General features: G+C 44.8%; 1 protein-coding gene across 2 annotated transcripts in view; it reads right to left on the bottom strand.

The window, feature by feature from the left end:
- LOC144721415 (complement C3-like) overlaps positions 1-19,258 on the bottom strand; it is a 161,501-nt gene that overhangs the window by 117,280 nt on the left and 24,963 nt on the right. The window contains exons 3-7 of one of the 2 annotated variants that reach the window (XM_078599031.1): positions 15,963-16,149; positions 13,860-13,936; positions 5,460-5,560; positions 1,539-1,621; positions 856-943 (exon numbers count right to left, since the gene is read on the bottom strand). In XM_078599031.1, the coding sequence (XP_078455157.1) occupies positions 856-943; positions 1,539-1,621; positions 5,460-5,560; positions 13,860-13,936; positions 15,963-16,149 (536 nt within the window). The remainder of the gene's footprint in view (positions 1-855; positions 944-1,538; positions 1,622-5,459; positions 5,561-13,859; positions 13,937-15,962; positions 16,150-19,258) is intronic. The other variant, XM_078599032.1, reaches the window with a different exon arrangement.

The raw sequence follows: 19,258 nt of genomic DNA, 5'->3' as shown, positions 1-19,258 counted from the left end.
GTGTTGCCTCCTACGAAGACTCCGTCTCCATACAAACCCACTAAACATTTCAAAATATGGACCGTGAGGCCTGCACACACTTGCGTACTCGTTTCGGATGACTTCACATGATCTTTTACGTCAACTGTGAAGCAGATGGTGTATAGTAGTCTACAGTTAATATGCCCACAGTAGTAACCAGGTTGTTCTGCCAAATTAGAACTATGAACATTGGAAGGAAGGTGGCAATGCGCTACCAATGGGCTATGCTACTGTCCTCTTGGTATCTTTCAACAGGATAGTAACAGGTGGTGTTTGCTGTTTAAATGTGTAGTGACATATACTGTCACTATACTGTAGCGCCGGGTACTGGAGGGACACATGACCAGGGGCCGAGAGCCCTGCCTTGATACAGTAGGGGGCGGGGCCGAGGCCGTGGCAAAGCCACAGCCAGGAAAATAAAGGGGGAGCCCCGACAGGGATCAGGGTCCATTGTGGGGATCAGCCTGGAGTCCCGCGTCTTTTCGTCTTCGTTCGTCGCTCCTCGTTCGTCGGTTGAGTGTAGCCTGATATTGTGGGTCAGACAGTGTATGTGATGACTGGCCCATTCGCGACACTAACGCGCATGCACATAGCGAACAGATAGACACCTAGCTATAGAAACCGAGTTGTTAGGGTTGTGTTTATGAAAAGTATTGCCTCCAACTACAGTGTGTGAGACTCAGTCTATAACACACTACAAATGTTTAGCCAATTGTCCACTGATTATAAGCATGAAATTGGTACTATTAACATATGCGTTGTGGACTTTAGCATGTGATGTAATGTAAATATCTATTACCTCAATATAGATGAAACGATATTAAATTATCTTACTTGGCAGTGATGTCCACAACAAACTCTTCATCGTTGATGTGAAACACTCTTTGCTTGGGGTTAATCTTCACCTCAAAGGTCGGCAAGACTGGAGAAATATTCATGTGCCAGTAAGCTTGTGTGTATGTTTAATACACATATAAAACATCTTACTTTTTTACGAATTACATAAAATAAATTATAACCCTACACATCACATTACAGCATATACATTTTGATTTAAGGACACTGTTTTGACATTATATGTTAACATATCTTTATTGTTCCATAAAACATTCTTGGTACAATAATGTGTTCTTTAAACAGCGCTCTTCAGGTCCAGGCATCACAGAGCGCATCACACCCTAATAATCGATTTACATAACAAGTCATCGCAAACATTTTTGAAAGGGCACCCCCAGTAGCAGCTGTCCTTGTAGGTACAAGGTATCTTAGCACCTGGTCTGGAAGCAGGCATTAGTCTGTCAGTGGAGGGCGATGTTGCGATGTGTTATCCAAATAGAGTAATTTGCAAATAATTTTGCACCATTGGGATGCTATGGTCAATCCCACTTACATTGCATGAGGTTTTTTTAGTTAAGGGAGTAAATAGGAGAATCTAGACGAACCTTGAAGAATGTGGGCAGAACACAATGTAGTGACAAATGCTATGATTAAATATGAAGATTTTAATGTTCACATACTGTATTCCCGGACATCAAACTCAGCAGATGAGTTGATATTGGGTGCTCCACTCATTCGGGCAAAAATCTTCCAAGTGCCATGTCTGTGGATAACAATACCGTGAGCATCATTATTTCTAGGGTTGTTAAAATGTATTTAATGTATTACCGGTTAGTGCATTAAAACAACTTTTAAAAACTGTGTGAGCTGGTTACCTGCATGTCTCTAGAAACGAACACAACATGTTTACGTGTTTAACTGACAAATTAAAACAGCTCCCACAGGAGTGTAATCGTATGATCACATGCATCCAGAAGTCGCCGGTTAAATTCCATTTCTTGACGCCGCAGTTGCAACAATGGGACAGGTTTCTCAACTACCCCACCACCCCTTTCCAGCCAGTAGCACAGTAAGTCAATCAAAAGCAGGTCGCTGCGGGGTAAAGTGTGGGTAACTCCAACCTCTTCCAACACGCCTGATATGTATAAAAGAGTACACTTTGGTTCTTTCGGGAAAGTCACGTAGAAAGAACATAAATTAAATAATATAATATGACGTTAAATTTCGATTTAAAGCTTTTGTGACTGCAGGGATTCATCTTGGTTCTTTCGGTAAAGTCACGTAGAAGGAGATAATAAAATAATAAAAATAAAACATAATAAAATCATTCTCACGACGTTTATTATTTCATTCTACGTGACTTTACCGAAAGAACCAAGAAGAAGAATATTACGTTTCAATTGCAACACAAGCAATCGTCATCAGGTACGAATGAATGAGAAAACAAACTTAGTAGAATTTGGAAATGTAATGCAATGCAACACAGAGTCGGTTAACACACAATTAACGCATAGCCTTGTTGATGACATTCTTCCAAAGATTGCTAAATTAGAAGACCTCCCTTTCCTGGTGACGGACTCTTGTTCTTCCTGGGGAATTCTCAGGCATTCCCAGGTCAGCCGAGTGACATAGTCCTGCCAGTATGTCCTGGGCTGGTTCCGGGGTCTTCGCCCAGTGGGACATGCCCGATAGAATTCCAGGGTGAGTCTACCGGGGGGCATCCTTACAAGGTGCCCGAACCACCTCAACTGACTCCTATCAATGCGGAGGAGCAGTGGCTGGACTCTGAGGCTCTCCCGGAATACTGAGATCCTCACCCTAACATGGAGAGAGCCCAGCAACCATTTGGAGAAACCTTATTTCCGCCCCTTGTACCCACAATCTCATTCTTTCTGTCATTACCCAAAACGCATGACCGTAGGTGAGGGTAGGAACGTAGATTGACCTGTAAACCGAGAGCTTTGTTCGAGAACTTGGCTCTCACTTCACTACCACCGGATAGCACACACAAGCAGCATCTGTCCATTATTATCCCGCTGCACCTCCAACAAGACATTCTAGGGAACATGGTCATATGCCTTCTCCATGTCGAAAAAGCAGAGGTAGACTGGAGAAGCATACTCCCATGACGACTCGCATAGCTACGAGAAGGAAAAGAGATGATCTATTGTTCCATGACTGACGGAATGCAGATTGCTGCTCCTGAATTTGAGGCTCGACCACTGGACGCAGTCTCATTTCCAACATTCTGGCATAGGCTTTACCTGGGAGGCTGAGGAGTGTGATCCCTCTGTAGTTGGAGCACACCCTCTGGTCCCCTTTTTTAAAAATGGGGATCACGACCCCAGTTTGACAATCCAGAGGTACTGTACCCGACTTTCATGCAACATTGAAGAGTCGTGTTAACCACGACCCTCCTACATTGTCCAGCGCTTTCAACAACTCTGAGCGAGTCTCGTCCACCCCAGCAGCTTTGCCGCTATGGAGGACCTCGACTGCCACAGCGACTTCAGCAGCCGTGATGGATCAGAAAACCCCAGTTGTTTCGAGAGCTGCCTCCTGAGAGGAGGGCATGTCCACTCGGTTGAAGAGCTCCTCAAAGTGCTCCTTCCACCTCTCAACTATCTCCTTAGTTGAGTTCAGAGTTATGCTACCCTTACTGAAAACAGCCTGAGCCACGTCCCGTCAACCCCTCCTAAGGTTGGATGGTTTGCCAGAATATATTTTATGCTTGGTGGTAGTCTCTCTCCATGCCTTCTCAAAACTCTTCCCATGCCTGGGCTTTCGCTTCAATGACTGCTACCGCTGCCACCCTCTTGACCATCCGGTACCTCTCAATTGAATCGGCAGACCTTTTTCCAAGCATATCTCGGAAAGCCTCCTTCGATTTGACAGCTTCCTTCACCACTGATGTCCACCAGTGGGTCCTAGGGTTGCCGCCATGACAGGCAACAACTGTAGCCTTCAGGCCACAGCTTTTTGCAGCTGCATTTACAATCGTGGTCCTGAACATCGTGCACTCGGACTCAATGTTCATGACCTCCCCTGGAGTGTAGGAGAAGTTTTTCTGGAAGTTGAAATTTTTATGCACTGGGTTTTCCACCAGACGTTCCCAGTACACCCGCACTGTCCAGAACATCCGGCCTTCGGTCCAATGATACAAATGTAATGACAATAGAGCCAGCAAGCGGTGTGAGGGAACTAGTGGCCGTGGGAGGTAATTACAGGGAGGTCAGTTTACAGTACGAATGCACTAGTGGCAATGGGAGGTAATGACAGGGGTATCAGTTGTGATTGGAACTGGTAGCTATGGGAATGTTCGAGAAGGGAGCGTGGTCAGGTGACAGAAGAGGACGGTAGAGTCTGCCGGTAGTGTCCAGAATCAGCGAGAATGATCGAAAAGGGGGGCGTGGTCTCATGTTGATATATAAAGGAGATGGCCGGGAGACTCGGCGCTGTTGCATTGGGATCTCCGCCTGATGTCAAGTGAACATGTCTTCATTAAAGTGCCATCTCAAGAGAAATGTGTCAAGTCGTCATTACACAACTATAAAGTCAATCACTAACCTTTGGCCCAAGGTGCTCTGGTACCAAGTACACTTATGAGCATCCTTGTGTTCTAACATGAAGTTTATTATTGACATTCCATCACTAGCGCATAATTCCAATGATATCTCAATGTTCGGGTTGAGATCAGGGAGGGCCATTCCTCCCAATCACGCCTCTCCAGGTATCGCCATCGTTTCGCACCTGAATATTTAAGTCGCCCAGTAAGACTATGGAGTTAGTAGACGGCACTATCGAGCACTGTACCCACCATCTCCAAGAAGGCCGAATACTCTGAACTCCTGTTTGGTGCATAAGCACAGACAACAGTCAAAATTTTCCTTTCTGAGACCCAAAGTCTTATTGAGGCGACTCTCTCGTCTTCTGGGACAAACTCAAACTGAACAGCATCCAGCCGGAGACTTGTGAGTATCCCCAAACCCGTCCATGGCCTCTCACCAGGGGTTACTCCAGAATAGGAGACCACCCCCAATCAAGAAGTTTGGTTCCAGTGCCAATGCTATGTGTGGATGTGAGACCAACTATATTAGTCAATACCTTTCCACCTCCTCCACCAGCTCTGGCTCCTTCCCCCCCAATGACATGACATTCCACATCCCAATAGCTTGTGCCCATTGCCAAGATCCAGTCTGTCCGAGACTATCCCTCTCGCTGCCATACTGTCATCACACCCGCCCCTCACCCTTTATCCTGGTGGGCCCACAAGACGGCGCCACGTAGCCAATTTAGGTTGGGCCTGACCAGGTTATGTGGGTCACCTGGCCACCAGGCGCTTGCCGGCCAACACAACCCCCAGGCCTGGCTCCAGGGTGGGTGTCCCGGTATACCTTGTTCGGACGAGGTTCTCTGATTTTTATATTAAAAACCATCCCCCCAGATTTGTTCACCAAGGGAGATCCTGCCAGGAGTACAATACTTCAGGCAACATAGCTCTTTTAGGGTCATTGGAACACACAAACCCCTCCACCACAATAAGGTGGTGGGTTATTATATCATTTTACATCAAACATGTATTTTTTTGCGTGTGAGCTTACTTGGAAATAGCAGGGATTGTGAATGATGTTCCATCCACTATTCCCTCATCTGTGGACTTGATGGTTTTTATTTGTCTCTCTACAATCACTCCATCTGCATTCTGTAAGAGATCACACAATTTAATCATGTATACATTTGGTATTTGCACCATTCAAATAACACAAGGCTATGATGCAGGTGCTATGTTCTACCTTGTTGCAGTTCATGATAAAAAGTAACATAGCCTTGGCCTGAAGAAGAAATGGGGCAATTCACAAAGCAATTGATAAACATGAAGGCTGTTGCATAAATGCCTTTCCAAAAATTCAAATAAAGAGTAATATTGCCTATTTTTTATGTAATAGTTTTTCTTTCATATATATGGATTTATCAGTAACAGATACCTGTGAACTCCTCCCTCGAGACAACAAAAGGCAATTTAACCTTATGTTTTGAGTCACTTGCAGAGTCAAGGACTGCGAGAAGTTGTATTGTATTAAGCTACAAGAGTTGTGAAAAGCTAAGATATATGAGAATACATTTTCATATAATACTGTGATTAGCCAAGAGTTGTGATAAGCTAAGAGGTGTGCAAATACATTTTATGAGTTTTGGAGAGTGAGGAGCAGCAGGAGCCCTCCTGGAGGAAGGGGGGCACCAAGGGTGGCCGCGCAAAGCAAGCTGGTCCTCACAAGACCAGCAGCGCAGTGGCTAATGACTACCCACGAGCATGCCGACTCGGAAGACAAGCACCCTCCAGCAAAGGTCGAGCTCGAGGCACAATCAAGCGTGTCTTGGTACCAAGGGGGGTGATGCGCTGCTGCCCAGCGGACGAGCTGCGAGCGCTATCTGGCAATGTGACCATCGCGTACACCAACGCAGATGGAGCCGGACCCATCGATCCCTGCCAGCATGGGCACCGCCGTCAGCGTGAGCAGCGTGCCGACTCAACAACCACTCCAGCGGTGGACAGAGCCTGACAGCGCAGCCAAGAACAAACGCCGTGTGTTCGAGACACACACCCGCCGACCCATCGCCCCCTGCTGGGGACCTGATGTATTTTCGGTACGAGGAAAAAGGCTGCACGACGGTGTGCCGCCATCTGGACCCCAGAACCACAGTTAGCAGATATAGTACGTGGAAAACTCAAACCGTACTGCCCGCTATAATCATTGGACCTTGTGGTGACTGCCCTCCAACACACACACAATGCGCATATCGGTACCAATAAGATTGTTCCAAGTGTTATTTTGTTTCACAAAGGGTTGTCATTCCAAGGTGGTGTTAACTATTAGCTGATCGTGGAGAAGCACTGTTCTGCCCCTTGAGTTGCATGAATATGGTCGTTTAGAAATATTTTAGTCATTCATTTTATTTTCAATCTTGATTTGAAGCTTTCGTGACTGCAGGAATCTATACTCTTTGGTTCTTTCAACCTGCGTGACTTAACCGAAAGAACCAAAGAGTATACATTTTCTTTTCATCACATAATCGTACCAATGCATTCATTTGATGTCACACTACACATTTCTAAGCATCTATGATATGAATCTACACACTTGCATGAATCCTATTGTTTTGAGAGATTAATTTTAATTGCAAAATCATACCAATGAATTCATTGATGTCCACTAGCCATTTGATAAGCATCTATTAGCCAAACCTACACACTCGCATGCACACTATTGTTTCGGGATATTTCTTTAATTGCATAATCTTACCAATGAATTCATTGATGTCCACTAGCCATTTGATAAGCATCTATTAGCCAAACCTACACACTCGCATGCACACTATTGTCTCGGGATATTTCTTTAATTGCAAAATCATACCAATGAATCCATCGACAATATCCATGCAAGTGTATAAACATTTACACACTCGCATGGATATTATTGTTTTGATATATTTATTTTCATTGCAAATCTTACCAATGAATTCATGGATGTCCACTAGCCGTTTGATAAGAACCTATGTTACAAATCTACACACTCGCATGAGCACTATTGTTTTGAGATATTTATTTTAATCACATAGTCTTACCAATGAATTAATTCATGCCCCCTTTTGTCATTGGGCACATGTTTCTTAATTTTCTGTATGAACAGTCATTTTTAAGGACTTTCCTATCATCGTGTATTGTCGCGTTACTATGAGTTAGCCTATTGTTATATTGCTCAGCTTAACAATGTAACCACTGAGGTTTAATTGGATGGATCGATGAGTAGGATATCTGCAGGAGTACTGTTGTGGCAATTCTGATCATAAGTGTGTTCGCATCTTCTTGGTTCTTTCGGTAAAGTCACGTAGAAGGGAAGTAATAAAATAATAAAAATAAAACATAATACAATAATTCTCACGACGTTTCGGCCACAACGCAAGCACCTGAGGACGGCTGCTTGCGTTGTGGCCGAAACGTCATGAGAATTATTTTATTATGTTTTATTTTTATTATTTTATTACTTCCCTTCTACGTGACTTTACCGAAAGAACCAAGAAGATGAATCCCTGCAGTCACGAAAGCTTTAAATCGAAATGTGTTCGCATATTAGAGTGTTTTTAGATATTAAAGTTGCTTAACACAGAAGAGTCTGTGTGGTTCCTTCCTAATATCTTAATTATAAGAACTGTATCCTGCGGTGAAATCTGAATCCTGAGACCGGACATAATTACACTAAAATCATAACCAGTAAATGTTTAAGCGAGAATCATAATCAGTAAAAGTTAAAATGACAATTATTGTGTTATCACGATTGGTAATACACCCCTAGACAACGAAGCTAAGCATCACACACACCGTCACACACACACGATATGCCCCTAGACAACGAAGCCGAGCATCACATCACACACACATCAATCACTAATAACTACACACATACAATACACCCCTAGACAATGAAGCCGAGCCAATAATAATACAAGTAACTACACGCACACTTATTGATCAAAATACAAACTAACATACATACATTAATAATACTCCTATACACATGTAGGTGACATAGCGCTGACTGTTGGACAGCAGCAGAAACTGAAGGTGGGGACTTAGCGCACACGCCGCTGAGCGTATACGCGGGTGTGCTGGCCGGGCGGAGAAACTGGGGAAAGGGTAATTCATGTTAGACCTCGTGTGGAATCCTCTAGAACCCTCTAGAGGGTTTGAGAAGGGAGGCACGGCTAGGGCGGAGCCAAGCCGCGCCGAGGGGAATATAAGCAGCGGAGAGCTCTGGGCTGCCAGTTCTGGGATTGGACTCGTCTCGTCATCGTCGCCCTCGTCGTCGTCGCCCTCGTCGTCATCGCCCTCGTCGCTGCCGCCTTCGCCCGATAATTGCGCGGCCGCACAGTAGTTGGCTGTCCCGGTCGACGCCGTCGGTGAAACATGGAAAAAGTCGTGTCTGGGACAGGGCGCACGGCAGCGGGGTTGTGGGTAAGAGAGAGAGAGAGGGGGGGCCCGAGTGGTGGTGTGTGCTCGGCAACAACAACAAATAAAGAGGGCAGAGCGGTGCACCTCCTGCGACCACCTCATCTCCGGCTAACTGTGTGTGCGTCACATGCCACCCGCACGCACAGATGACACTACATTTGGTGTCAGAAGTGGGGTTTAAAAACCCACCAGTAGTGTCGTCGGGACATCGGGACGAGAACAGCGAGATGGTCGACCCTCCAACAGCCCCGGGATCTGGGAACCCGGTAAAAAAACCAGACGCTGCTGGGCGTCAACAGCGTCAGCAGCTATGCAAAAGACGCAGGAGCGGCTTCGCGTCGACCGACAGAGCTGCTGGGCGTCTACGCTGTGAGCGGCATCGCAAAAGAGGTGGGAGTGACTACGCGTCGATGGAGAGAGCTGCTGGGTGTCTGTGGAGAGAGTGGCAGCACGTCGATGAAAAAGAGCAGCCAAGCGGCGGCGGCTAGAGTGCTACGCCAGGTGGCGGAGAAGCTGCCCGTCGATTAAGAGAGAGCAGTTGTGAGTCGTCGAAGAGAGAGCAGAAGCTGCATGTCGACAGAGAGAGCAGCTGAGATTTCCCGTGGTCAAGTGTCGACCAGGCAGCATGGCAGGAAACCGCCATGTGGAGAGGGGCATGGGCAGGCACGGAGCGGGAGCAGGGGGCTCCTGATGGGGGACCACGCACATGGTGGGCGCCATTTTGTCATCGGAGGACCTCCCGTGGCCGAGGGGCGCCCTTTTGAGGCGAGAGCGGGAGCATGCCGAGGAAGCACGGCGGGTGAGGGAGCTGCCAGAAGCCGCTCCTGATCTGGCACAGGAAGCTCGCACGAGATTCCTCCAGAGGGAACGAACGGAGGACAAGATTCCCTACGCCTTACCGGGCAGCGCTGCTGGTGCTGGGACGATTGGCATTCCCACTCGTGGGTGAGGGGGTGCTTGACCTTCATGTGGCGGAGAGGCTGCGGGGGCTGGTGAGGAGATTGAGGGTTGCGCTGCCCTCCGCCGTCAGCACGGAAATGTGTCTTCCTCGACGATCACGAGGAGTGACAGGAGCGGGCCAGCTGGGAGGCCGCGGCATGGAATTTACAAGATATGGCAGCGGCGGTAGAGAGCAGGGGGGCCCAAGGGTTGAAACCTCCGCGGGAGAACCCGCAGTGGCCAGCCGTGCCAAAATGCTTCGTGTGTGGTCGGTCGGGCCACACCGCTGCGGACTTTCGGGGTGACGATTGACATCGGTGGAGTCACCCGTGCTCGTTGGGCCGCCAGCACAGTCAACTTAAGCCAGAGGTCACAACCGGGTACCCGATACCCGTACCCTACCCGATACCCGGCTACCCGTACCCGTTTGCGACCCTGGTGCGGCCGGGTACGGGTACGGGTAAGGAATCAAAACCCGTTTGCGACAGACAAAGCGTATACATAATACTCGTATTGCAAGACCTCGCTCGTTTATCAAGTTAAATGTTTATTGAAAATTTTTGCTCGTCTTGCAAAACACTCGCAGACCAAGTTACTCGCAATCCAAGGTTTTACTGGAGCTTATCCCCATCTCGTATCAGGGCATAGACAGTGAACTTTTCCCAAGTGGCAATGTCAATTGCATTTATTCGGATTCTAATATTGTCCGCCAAGTCCCTATTCTTGAAAAAACCTATGAGCAAAAGAAGAATGTTCTCTAATTTTAGCAAGCAACTTATAATCTGAATTCAACAAAAAAATTGGCCTATATTGTCCTGCCTACTCAGGTTGGGTAGGAGGCGTATACAGTACTGAGATTCTGGCTTCGTTCATGGAACCGAGGAGACACACCTAGGGAGAAAGCTGCATTGATGGTCACTAATTGGTTGTAAGTAATTGGGGTTCCAACTGCCTTGCAAAATTCAACGGGGAAGCGGTACAGGCTTGGTGCCTTGCCAGACCGAAATGTTGTCATCGTATTACTCAGCTCCTGCATGTCAATATGCCTTTCCAACTCTATTAAAAAAGGGGTGGGTCAGTCTGGGAAGGGACAGTTTATGAAAGTAGGTGTCTATATTCTCACTAGTAGGGAGTCTGATGTGAAGAGAGCCTCGTAAAAAACCTTTGAACTGAGGATTTATTTCCTTGGAGTTCGTGAGGGGACGACTCATTTCATTGTGAATGGAGACTATAGTGGTACGATTTTGCATGGACTTCAATCGTGATAGGATCTTCCACCTAGAGGGGGAGAGTTCGTGGATTGGGAGGCTTGCTTTCATAATAGGGTGGTTTGATCGTTGAGGATCCTATCTAACTGTAGCTAAGCAGAATTGCTCTTCCACATGGTTTATTGGGATTGTGTAGCCTAGTAAGAGTATTTCCTCTCGTGCATGTTGCTTGGCTTTTACTTTTTTTAAGCCTGCAAGTTCCTTTTTCAATTAATCAGAAAGATTTCAGGGCACCACATATCGTCAAGGGGTGTGTGGGGAGTTATACTCTGAGTTGACCACCAAAAACTCTTCTGTTTCCTTCCTGATCTCTTCAGTGATCTGCTTTTCACGAGTAACCTCTTGTCCAGGTACCAGAAATTCTGCGTCTGGAAAGCATTCTATATGCCTTGAATGAGTGTAATCTTGTTCTGAGGGGTTCAGGGCTCTCCATGGGTCTACTAGTTGGTGCTGTGACATCATTTATTGGAGTAGATTCCTCTTTTGTGTGGAGGGGTTTCGACCTGAAAAGGTGCGATTTATTTAGAGTAGGGTCCAGGACCAGGTTCCAATCACCACCTATGATTATCTTCCCAGTTCTCTTCTCTATTAGCGACACAATTCCAGAGAACGGTCTTGAATTAATGGAAGCCAAGTTGTATACGATTAAGAATGCTACTTCTTTACCTTTTATTTTGCCCAAGATAAATACATATTTTTCTTGTGAGTCAATCTTCTGGGAGGGAGATAATTTTTGTTTAAATCAAGATCATTACCCCTCAGCTTCCAGTGGTTCCCGACGCATGTTATACTTGGCCCACCCAATTCCTATAGAAAGGCGATATCTGTTTTCTGTCTACTTAAGTAGGAAAGATGATTACCGCCATTCACATTGAGTTTCACAGCTGAGGGTTCACCATGATTCGAGTACAGGAGATAGGAAAGTTTGGTTTGGGCTCACGTGCCCACTTGTCAATTTTTTAGAGGAGGGGTCTCACAGAAAGAGAGCGTGGTGGTGCTGATCGAGGAGAGGGCGAGCGAGGATGAGACACAGAGGTGGGGAAGAGAGGAAGGGCATATGTTCGCCTACAGATTGAGTATCAAAAAGGATAAAGAGAAAGCACATTTTATTTTAATGGTGGTTGCTTCTGTAAGGGAGGTGGCTCTAGGATATAGTCGGACGGGGTGGGGGGGGGCTTTATTTAGGTTTAGTTAAGTGAAAAGTGCAATGGTCAATAAAAATGCGGGGACGCAGCCGAGGAGCATATGAGGGTCCATACAGGACCATATAGACGGCGCTGCATCGCTTGTCTCGCAGACAAAGTTGTGCTTTGTCCTCTAGGGTCAGTCAAGCAGCAGCCCCCCATTCCCCCCCCCCGGACCCCTCCAGGCAGAACGGGCTCCGCAATGTAGTCTCTAGTAAAGGAGGGGTTGTTCACCGTCAATGGTCACCACGCGTCGCGGGCCCCTGCAAAACATCTTGAATCTCCTTGCACTGCATAGCCTACCCCAGGGTCATGAATTCCCATTATCCCCCCGCAATGTTGATCTTCAACTTGGCAGGGTACAGCAGCTGGGATCGCACTCCCTCGCTGTTCACCAAATCCCGATGCAGGGTGAGTAACAGGCTTCTTCTCTTCAAGTTGGCCGGTGTAAGGTCTGGGGCATTGCAGACTAGATTTCCCTGGATTAGGATGCCCTTTCCCTTCATCCACCTCGTCAGTCTCAACACCTCAGCAGCACCTTGTCTATTTGAGAAGAGGATCAGCAAAGGGTGAGCTCTCGAGTTGTTGGTCTTCATAGCCATGCAGCCATCCTTCTTGCCAAATATCTATGCATGCAAAATCATGTTTGGCAAGATGGACAGGGGGTCTGGAGTCTCAGGGTCCCAAAGGGCAATGGGGGGATTCTTCTGGAAGAAGAATAGGGCACCATGTGGAGTACTGCCTTGAACGCCCTCCGAGAGGCCATAGGCCTTCAGTTGGCTCTCCCTGTTCTTGGCCTGCAGCTTTTTATGTGCTTCCTCCAGCTCCCTGAGCTTCCCCTTGTGTTTCCTGTTTAGATCGCTCCACAATGGATTCAATGGGTATTGTGGTTGCCTCTTGCTTCTCCAGTTTCTTGCTGAATGCCCCCTGCTTGATGTTAAAGTACACCAGGAAGGGTGGTGTTTGCTTCAGCTTTCTCCCGGATTTGGTCGATAATTAAGAAGCTGCAGGACCTCTTTGGTGAGTTCCTCGGCTCCGACTTTGTGTGCAGAGGCGAGTGTCGAGGTCGATTTTTCTTTTTTGCCCGGAGTCTATCTGTCATTATATACATGAAGAAGGCTGAGTTTGCAGTCACTCGTAGTTTTGGGTCTTATATCTCATCGAGGGCCTGAAGTAGATGAAGCAGAACAATTAGGGGGCAGGGCAGGGGGAGTCTAATGATCCTAAAGTTGGCCTCAAGATTCAAGGTTAAAGTAAAATATAATGAAAAGAATACAACTTCAAAATAGGTAATTTAGTTAACAAATAATTTATGAATAAGTGGATAGGGCTGTAGAGGTCTCTCGTCTCTCTGAGTGCTGCACACTCAAGCATGAGGTCACGTGTACAAGCATTTGATATAATTATATTGTTTCAGCCTACTGGTAAGGTAAATAACAATTCTCAAATACCAAATCTAGCAGCAATAAAATTTGTCATGTGAAACTATCTCAAGCATTGTCAAGAAAATACAGGTCAGAATGGTCACTGGATGCTCAAAAGCATTGAAGGGCGAGACAAGGACCTACATTTATTGAAAACCACAAAAAGATAAATACATACCACGATATCCACCGTCACCGACTGCGAACCTGGGATTGGTGACATCTTTTGATTCATTGGAAACATCCGATACTTGACTGTAAAACACACGTACACAAAAACATCTTTACCACTGATTTATAGTTGATGTTTGGTTTAGACGACGTAATGTCATACCACCCTCCCACAAATTGTCACTTATATAATAATTTAAACATGCCAATTATTATTGTTTCAGATCACCAGTAAGCTGTACAATTTTCACATGCACATTTAGCAAATAGATACAAGGTTTCGGTTGGAACTATGCCATTCATTTTTAGAATACAATAAATCATATTAAAATCCAAAAAGTCAGAATAATAACCGAGCTGAAACACCCACATATATCGCATTTGGCTGCCACTCAGTAGTTATTCTTACCAACCAGTCATCTTATATCTAGTGACGTGGCCTACCTAAGCTCACTTTGAAAAAATCTAAATTGAGTCAATAACCTGAATGGGTTCTCTTATTTCAAGCATGCACCAGGTGCTGGGACATATGGCCTGTTTGTGGATGGCACGGGATCTGAATTGTTCACTGTGAATCAAACAAGCAAGTACTTATGGGTAATAAGCCCACAGCGCAAACAGGAGTCCATTCGACTGTGTCGGTGTCTTCAGCTCGCACCTTGGCGAATCAAGCTAGCATGTCGAATAAAATATATTCTTGTCTCGGTCAGTGAGAGAGAGAGGAACACTGCAATGTACAACATGGCTGTGTCACCAGTGCCGTCAATGTAGCCGTCAAGGAATCAGTGAGTAAACTTATTTGTACAAATTGTTTCACTAGCTCACGTTGCAAAATATGCATGAAGCCAAGACTGTAAAGTAGCTGAATGATGAAAACACATCGATAGTTATGACTAAGCTCTATAAGGCCGCTCTGAAGTGAATGGTTATGTAACCTTCACCTCCTTTGTGCATTGTTTCGTTGCATTTTCTGTTGTAAAAAGTGTGCTTCAGAGTATCGACCTGCAGCACTGCTTCGTATTCTAATATTTACCTCTAATTCAATCTTTAGATTAAACACATATGCAATTTTATCAATTTGGAAAGTGAGGTAGTCTTTCATGAATCCCTAAATAATAATAATAATTAACCAGACCTCCTTACACTATACACCCACAGTTTCAATCAGGGTGGCAACTGGATTCAAATCGTGAACCATTGCATCAAGCAGCCAATGCTACTGCTCAGTCAAGTCACCACCTCAGGGTATTTGATCTACTTACTCAAGCTGACCAGACGTGTTGGAAGAGATGAGCTAACCCACGCTTCGCCCCACCACATGCGACCTGTGGATTGACTAACTCGTGTTTTACCCATTTACACTGCTGGGTTCACAGAGGTGGGCTAGGGGGTTTTGAGAAACTTGTCCCATTGTTTGAACTGCCTTGTAAACATGTTATGTCCATTGCTCTAGCCATTCCTATAGGTGCAGAAACCAGTAAACATTTATAGTTTTTTCTTCTTGGTTCTTTCGGTAAAGTCACGTAGAAGGGGACAGCGTCTGACGCTGTCGCCTCGACAGACCTGGTTTTCACCTGAGGACGGCTGCTTGCGTTGTGGCCGAAACGTCGTGAGAATTGTTTTATTATGTTTTATTTTTATGATTTTATTACTTCTCTTCTACGTGACTTCACCGAAAGAACCAAGAAGATGAATCCCTGCAGTCACGAAAGCTTTGAATCGAAATTTATAGTTTTTTTCATATGGTTACCAGGAGTTCAAAACTAATTATTTTAAGAACCGGAGTATGGCATCGTGAGTTGTGCCTGGTTTGAGATGACATGACAACAAATGGTGTTTGGTACGGTAATAAAAGCAACAAGTTGGAACCAAGAAACAGTTAACTCCTTATCAATATTTTATTTCTACTACCACGGGTGACAGTTCCAACTCAATGATTCCTCCACCCACGTTGAGGATTCGGTCAACCAGACTGTTTTATCTCATCCAATGTTCAACCACCACACTTGCACGTTACAGTAGCACCCTCACTCACCCAATCACATAATTACCCGCTATCTCACTCACCCACTCATTGACTCAGGATTTTAACAAACCTAGTACACAGTACCTTTCTCATCTGGTGTGTAGATAGGCTTGTCAGTTTGGACAACAACATGCCCTGATCGAAATGAGAGCAGCGCATGGGCAGTGATCTCCTTATTAAAGGAATTTGACTCCACCTTGGCCACCAGCCGGACATGATGCTTTGTTGATAGAGAATTAGTTTTATCTGGGTTCTCAATGTCAAAGCCGAGCTGTAATAAAAAAGCATAATAATCACCCCCACATCACATTCACTACAGGCAGAAGAAAATACAACACACTTCTTGAAATGGAAACGTGGGCCGAATATCACAAAACTCTGGCATATAAATCAACAAAAATATATAATACACAAAACTCAATACAATTCAACTGGGTAGACTTTCACACCTTATATTTTTTATTAATAATTATTTAATGGGTTTATTTTTACGTCATGCCCAAGTGAGCAGTGCTCATAGAGACCCCTGTAACCGTCTGCTTATCAATATTTGTATTAATATTATCGAGTTTAAGTTGTACTATATTTCCTTAGTAGAGGTTCTTTTGGGTTAGAGCGTCTAAATATAAATGTGCCATTAAACCCGCCACTACCTGGCACAGCCAATTAGTAAGGTTTGTCATGTAAACAAAACATGCCAATTAGTTACTAGTTCAGCACACAGGTGTTGGAGAGTAAACCCACAACATGTACAATTCGAGTACAACGTTTTGCCGGTAATTATAACCAGCCTCATCAGGCGACATCTAGAATTGTGGAGAAATCCTCCTATTTAAGTCTCAAATAGACCGAATCAGTAAAATAACACAGCGTTTACTGAACGAAAACGCATAATGACGCCCATCTGAATGCAGTCACACCATGACCACGCACACAAATCCTCTCTCATCATGACGCTCATACATCGGGCTTAGAAAGTGTCAAATGGTAAAAGTCTGAGGAGCGAGATTAAACATGTTAAAGAAGCACTGGAATTTAATAGTTACAATGATGCACAAATCAACAGAGCACTGAATGCCCAAATCAAATCAAATAGCATAAATGTTGAAACTGATCAAGCAATTAAAATACTATACATTGCGGGAGTAACTGATATACTAGCCAGATTTTTGTAAAAACAAACTATCCGAGTGAGATTTGGCATAAAATACAAAACTGATATCTGGTATTCTTTGGGTCTTTCTGTAAAGTCACGTAGATAGGTTCAAAGAAATAAAAAATAACCAAAAACTACGACGTTTCCATCGCAACACAAGCGTTTTTCGATTTAAAGCTTTCGTGACTGCAGGGATTCATCTTCTTGTTTCTTTCGTTAAAGTCATGTGACTTTACCGAAAGAACCAAGAAGACAAGCGTTTTTGTTATTTATTTGAACCTACAGTGAGGGAAAAAGTAATTGATCCCCTGCTGATTTTGTACGTTTGCCCACTGACAAAGAAATGATCAGTCTATAATTTTAATGGTAGGTTTATTTGAACAGTGAGAGACAGAATAACAACAAAATCCAGAAAAACGCATGTCAAAAATGATGTAAATTGATTTTCATTTTAATGAGGGAAATAAGTATTTGACCCCCTCTCAATCAGAAAGATTTCTGGCACCCAGGTGTCTTTTATACAGGTAACGAGCTGAGATTAGGAGCACACTCTTAAAGCGAGTGCTCCTAATCTCAGCTGGTTACCTGTATAAAAGACACCTGTTCACAGAAGCAATCAATCAATCAGATTCCAAACTCTCCACCATGGCCAAGACCAAAGAGCTCTCCAAGGATGTCAGGGAAAAGATTGTAGACCTACACAAGGTTGGAATGGGCTACAAGACCATCGCCAAGCAGCTTGGTGAGGTGATAACAGTTGGTGCGATTATTCGTAAATGGAAGAAACACAAAAGAACTGTCAATCTCCCTCCGCGTGGGGCTCTATGCAAGATCTCACCTCGTGGAGTTGCAATGATCATAAGAACGGTGAGGAATCAGCCCAGAACTACACGGGAGGATCTTGTCAATGAACTCAAGGCAGCTAAGACCATAGTCACCAAGAAAACAGTTGGTAACACAGTACGCCGTGAAGGACTGAAATCCTGCAGCGCCCGCAAAGTCCCCTTGTTCAAGAAAGCACATATACATGCCCATCTGAAGTTTGCCAATGAACATCTGAATGATTCAGAGGACAACTGGGTGAAAGTGTTGTGGTCAGATGAGACCAAAATGGAGCTCTTTGGCATCAACTAAACTCGCCGTGTTTGGAGGAGGAGGAATGCTGCCTATGACCCCAAGAACACCATCCCCACCGTCAAACATGGAGGTGGAAACATGCTTTGGGGGTGTTTTTCTGTTAAGGGGACAGGACAACTTCACCGCATCAAAGGGACGATGGACGGGGCCATGTACCGTCAAATCTTGGGTGAGAACCTCCTTCCCTCAGCCAGGGCATTGAAAATGGGTCGTGGATGGGTATTCCAGCATGACAATGACCCAAAACACATGGCCAAGGCAACAAAGGAGTGGCTCAAGAAGAAGAACATTAGGGTCCTGGAGTGGCCTAGCCAGTCTCCAGACTTTAATCCCATAGAAAATCTGTGGAGGGAGCTGAAGGTTCGAGTTGCCAAACGTCAGCCTCGAAACCTTAATGACTTGGAGAAGATCTACAAAGAGGAGTGGGACAAAATCCCTCCTGAGATGTGTGCAAACCTGGTGGCCAACTACAAGAAACGTCTGACCTCTGTGATTGCCAACAAGGGTTTTTGCCACCAAGTACTAAGTCATGTTTTGAAGAGGGATCAAATACTTATTTCCCTCATTAAAATGCAAATCAATTTATAACATTTTTGACATGCGTTTTTCTGGATTTTGTTGTTGTTATTCTGTCTCTCACTGTTCAAATAAACCTACCATTAAAATTATAGACTGATCATTTCTTTGTCAGTGGGCAAACGTAAAAAATCAGCATGGGATCAAATACTTTTTCCCTCACTCTACATGCAAATAACTACAGTAACGATATAACACATGCGTGCGAAACCTAAACAGAAATAAAAGAAAAATAAACATGAGAATAAATAAACACAACTAAATAAATAAATAACTGCTACCTTTTTATATTTTTATTCTTGAGTAAATAAATATGAACACTGTCGTATTGTACTGTTATCACAAAAATAACTACGATTCATAATCAAAGAAATAAGTACAGTATTAATAATCTACATATATAATCTATATATATAAAAGTCTATAATTGGCTGTTTGTGGGCTTGTGTGTGGCTTTGTGTGTGTTCACGCGCTTGCGAACAATTTCGCTCTCCAACGATGGGGTTTAGGT

The sequence above is a fragment of the Lampetra planeri genome, chromosome 11 (genome assembly GCF_965212315.1).
Source record: "Lampetra planeri chromosome 11, kcLamPlan1.2.h2, whole genome shotgun sequence".
Lineage (NCBI taxonomy): Eukaryota > Metazoa > Chordata > Hyperoartia > Petromyzontiformes > Petromyzontidae > Lampetra > Lampetra planeri.
The sequence above is the reverse complement of the archived record's forward strand: the minus strand, read 5'-3'. Positions and strand labels throughout refer to the sequence as shown.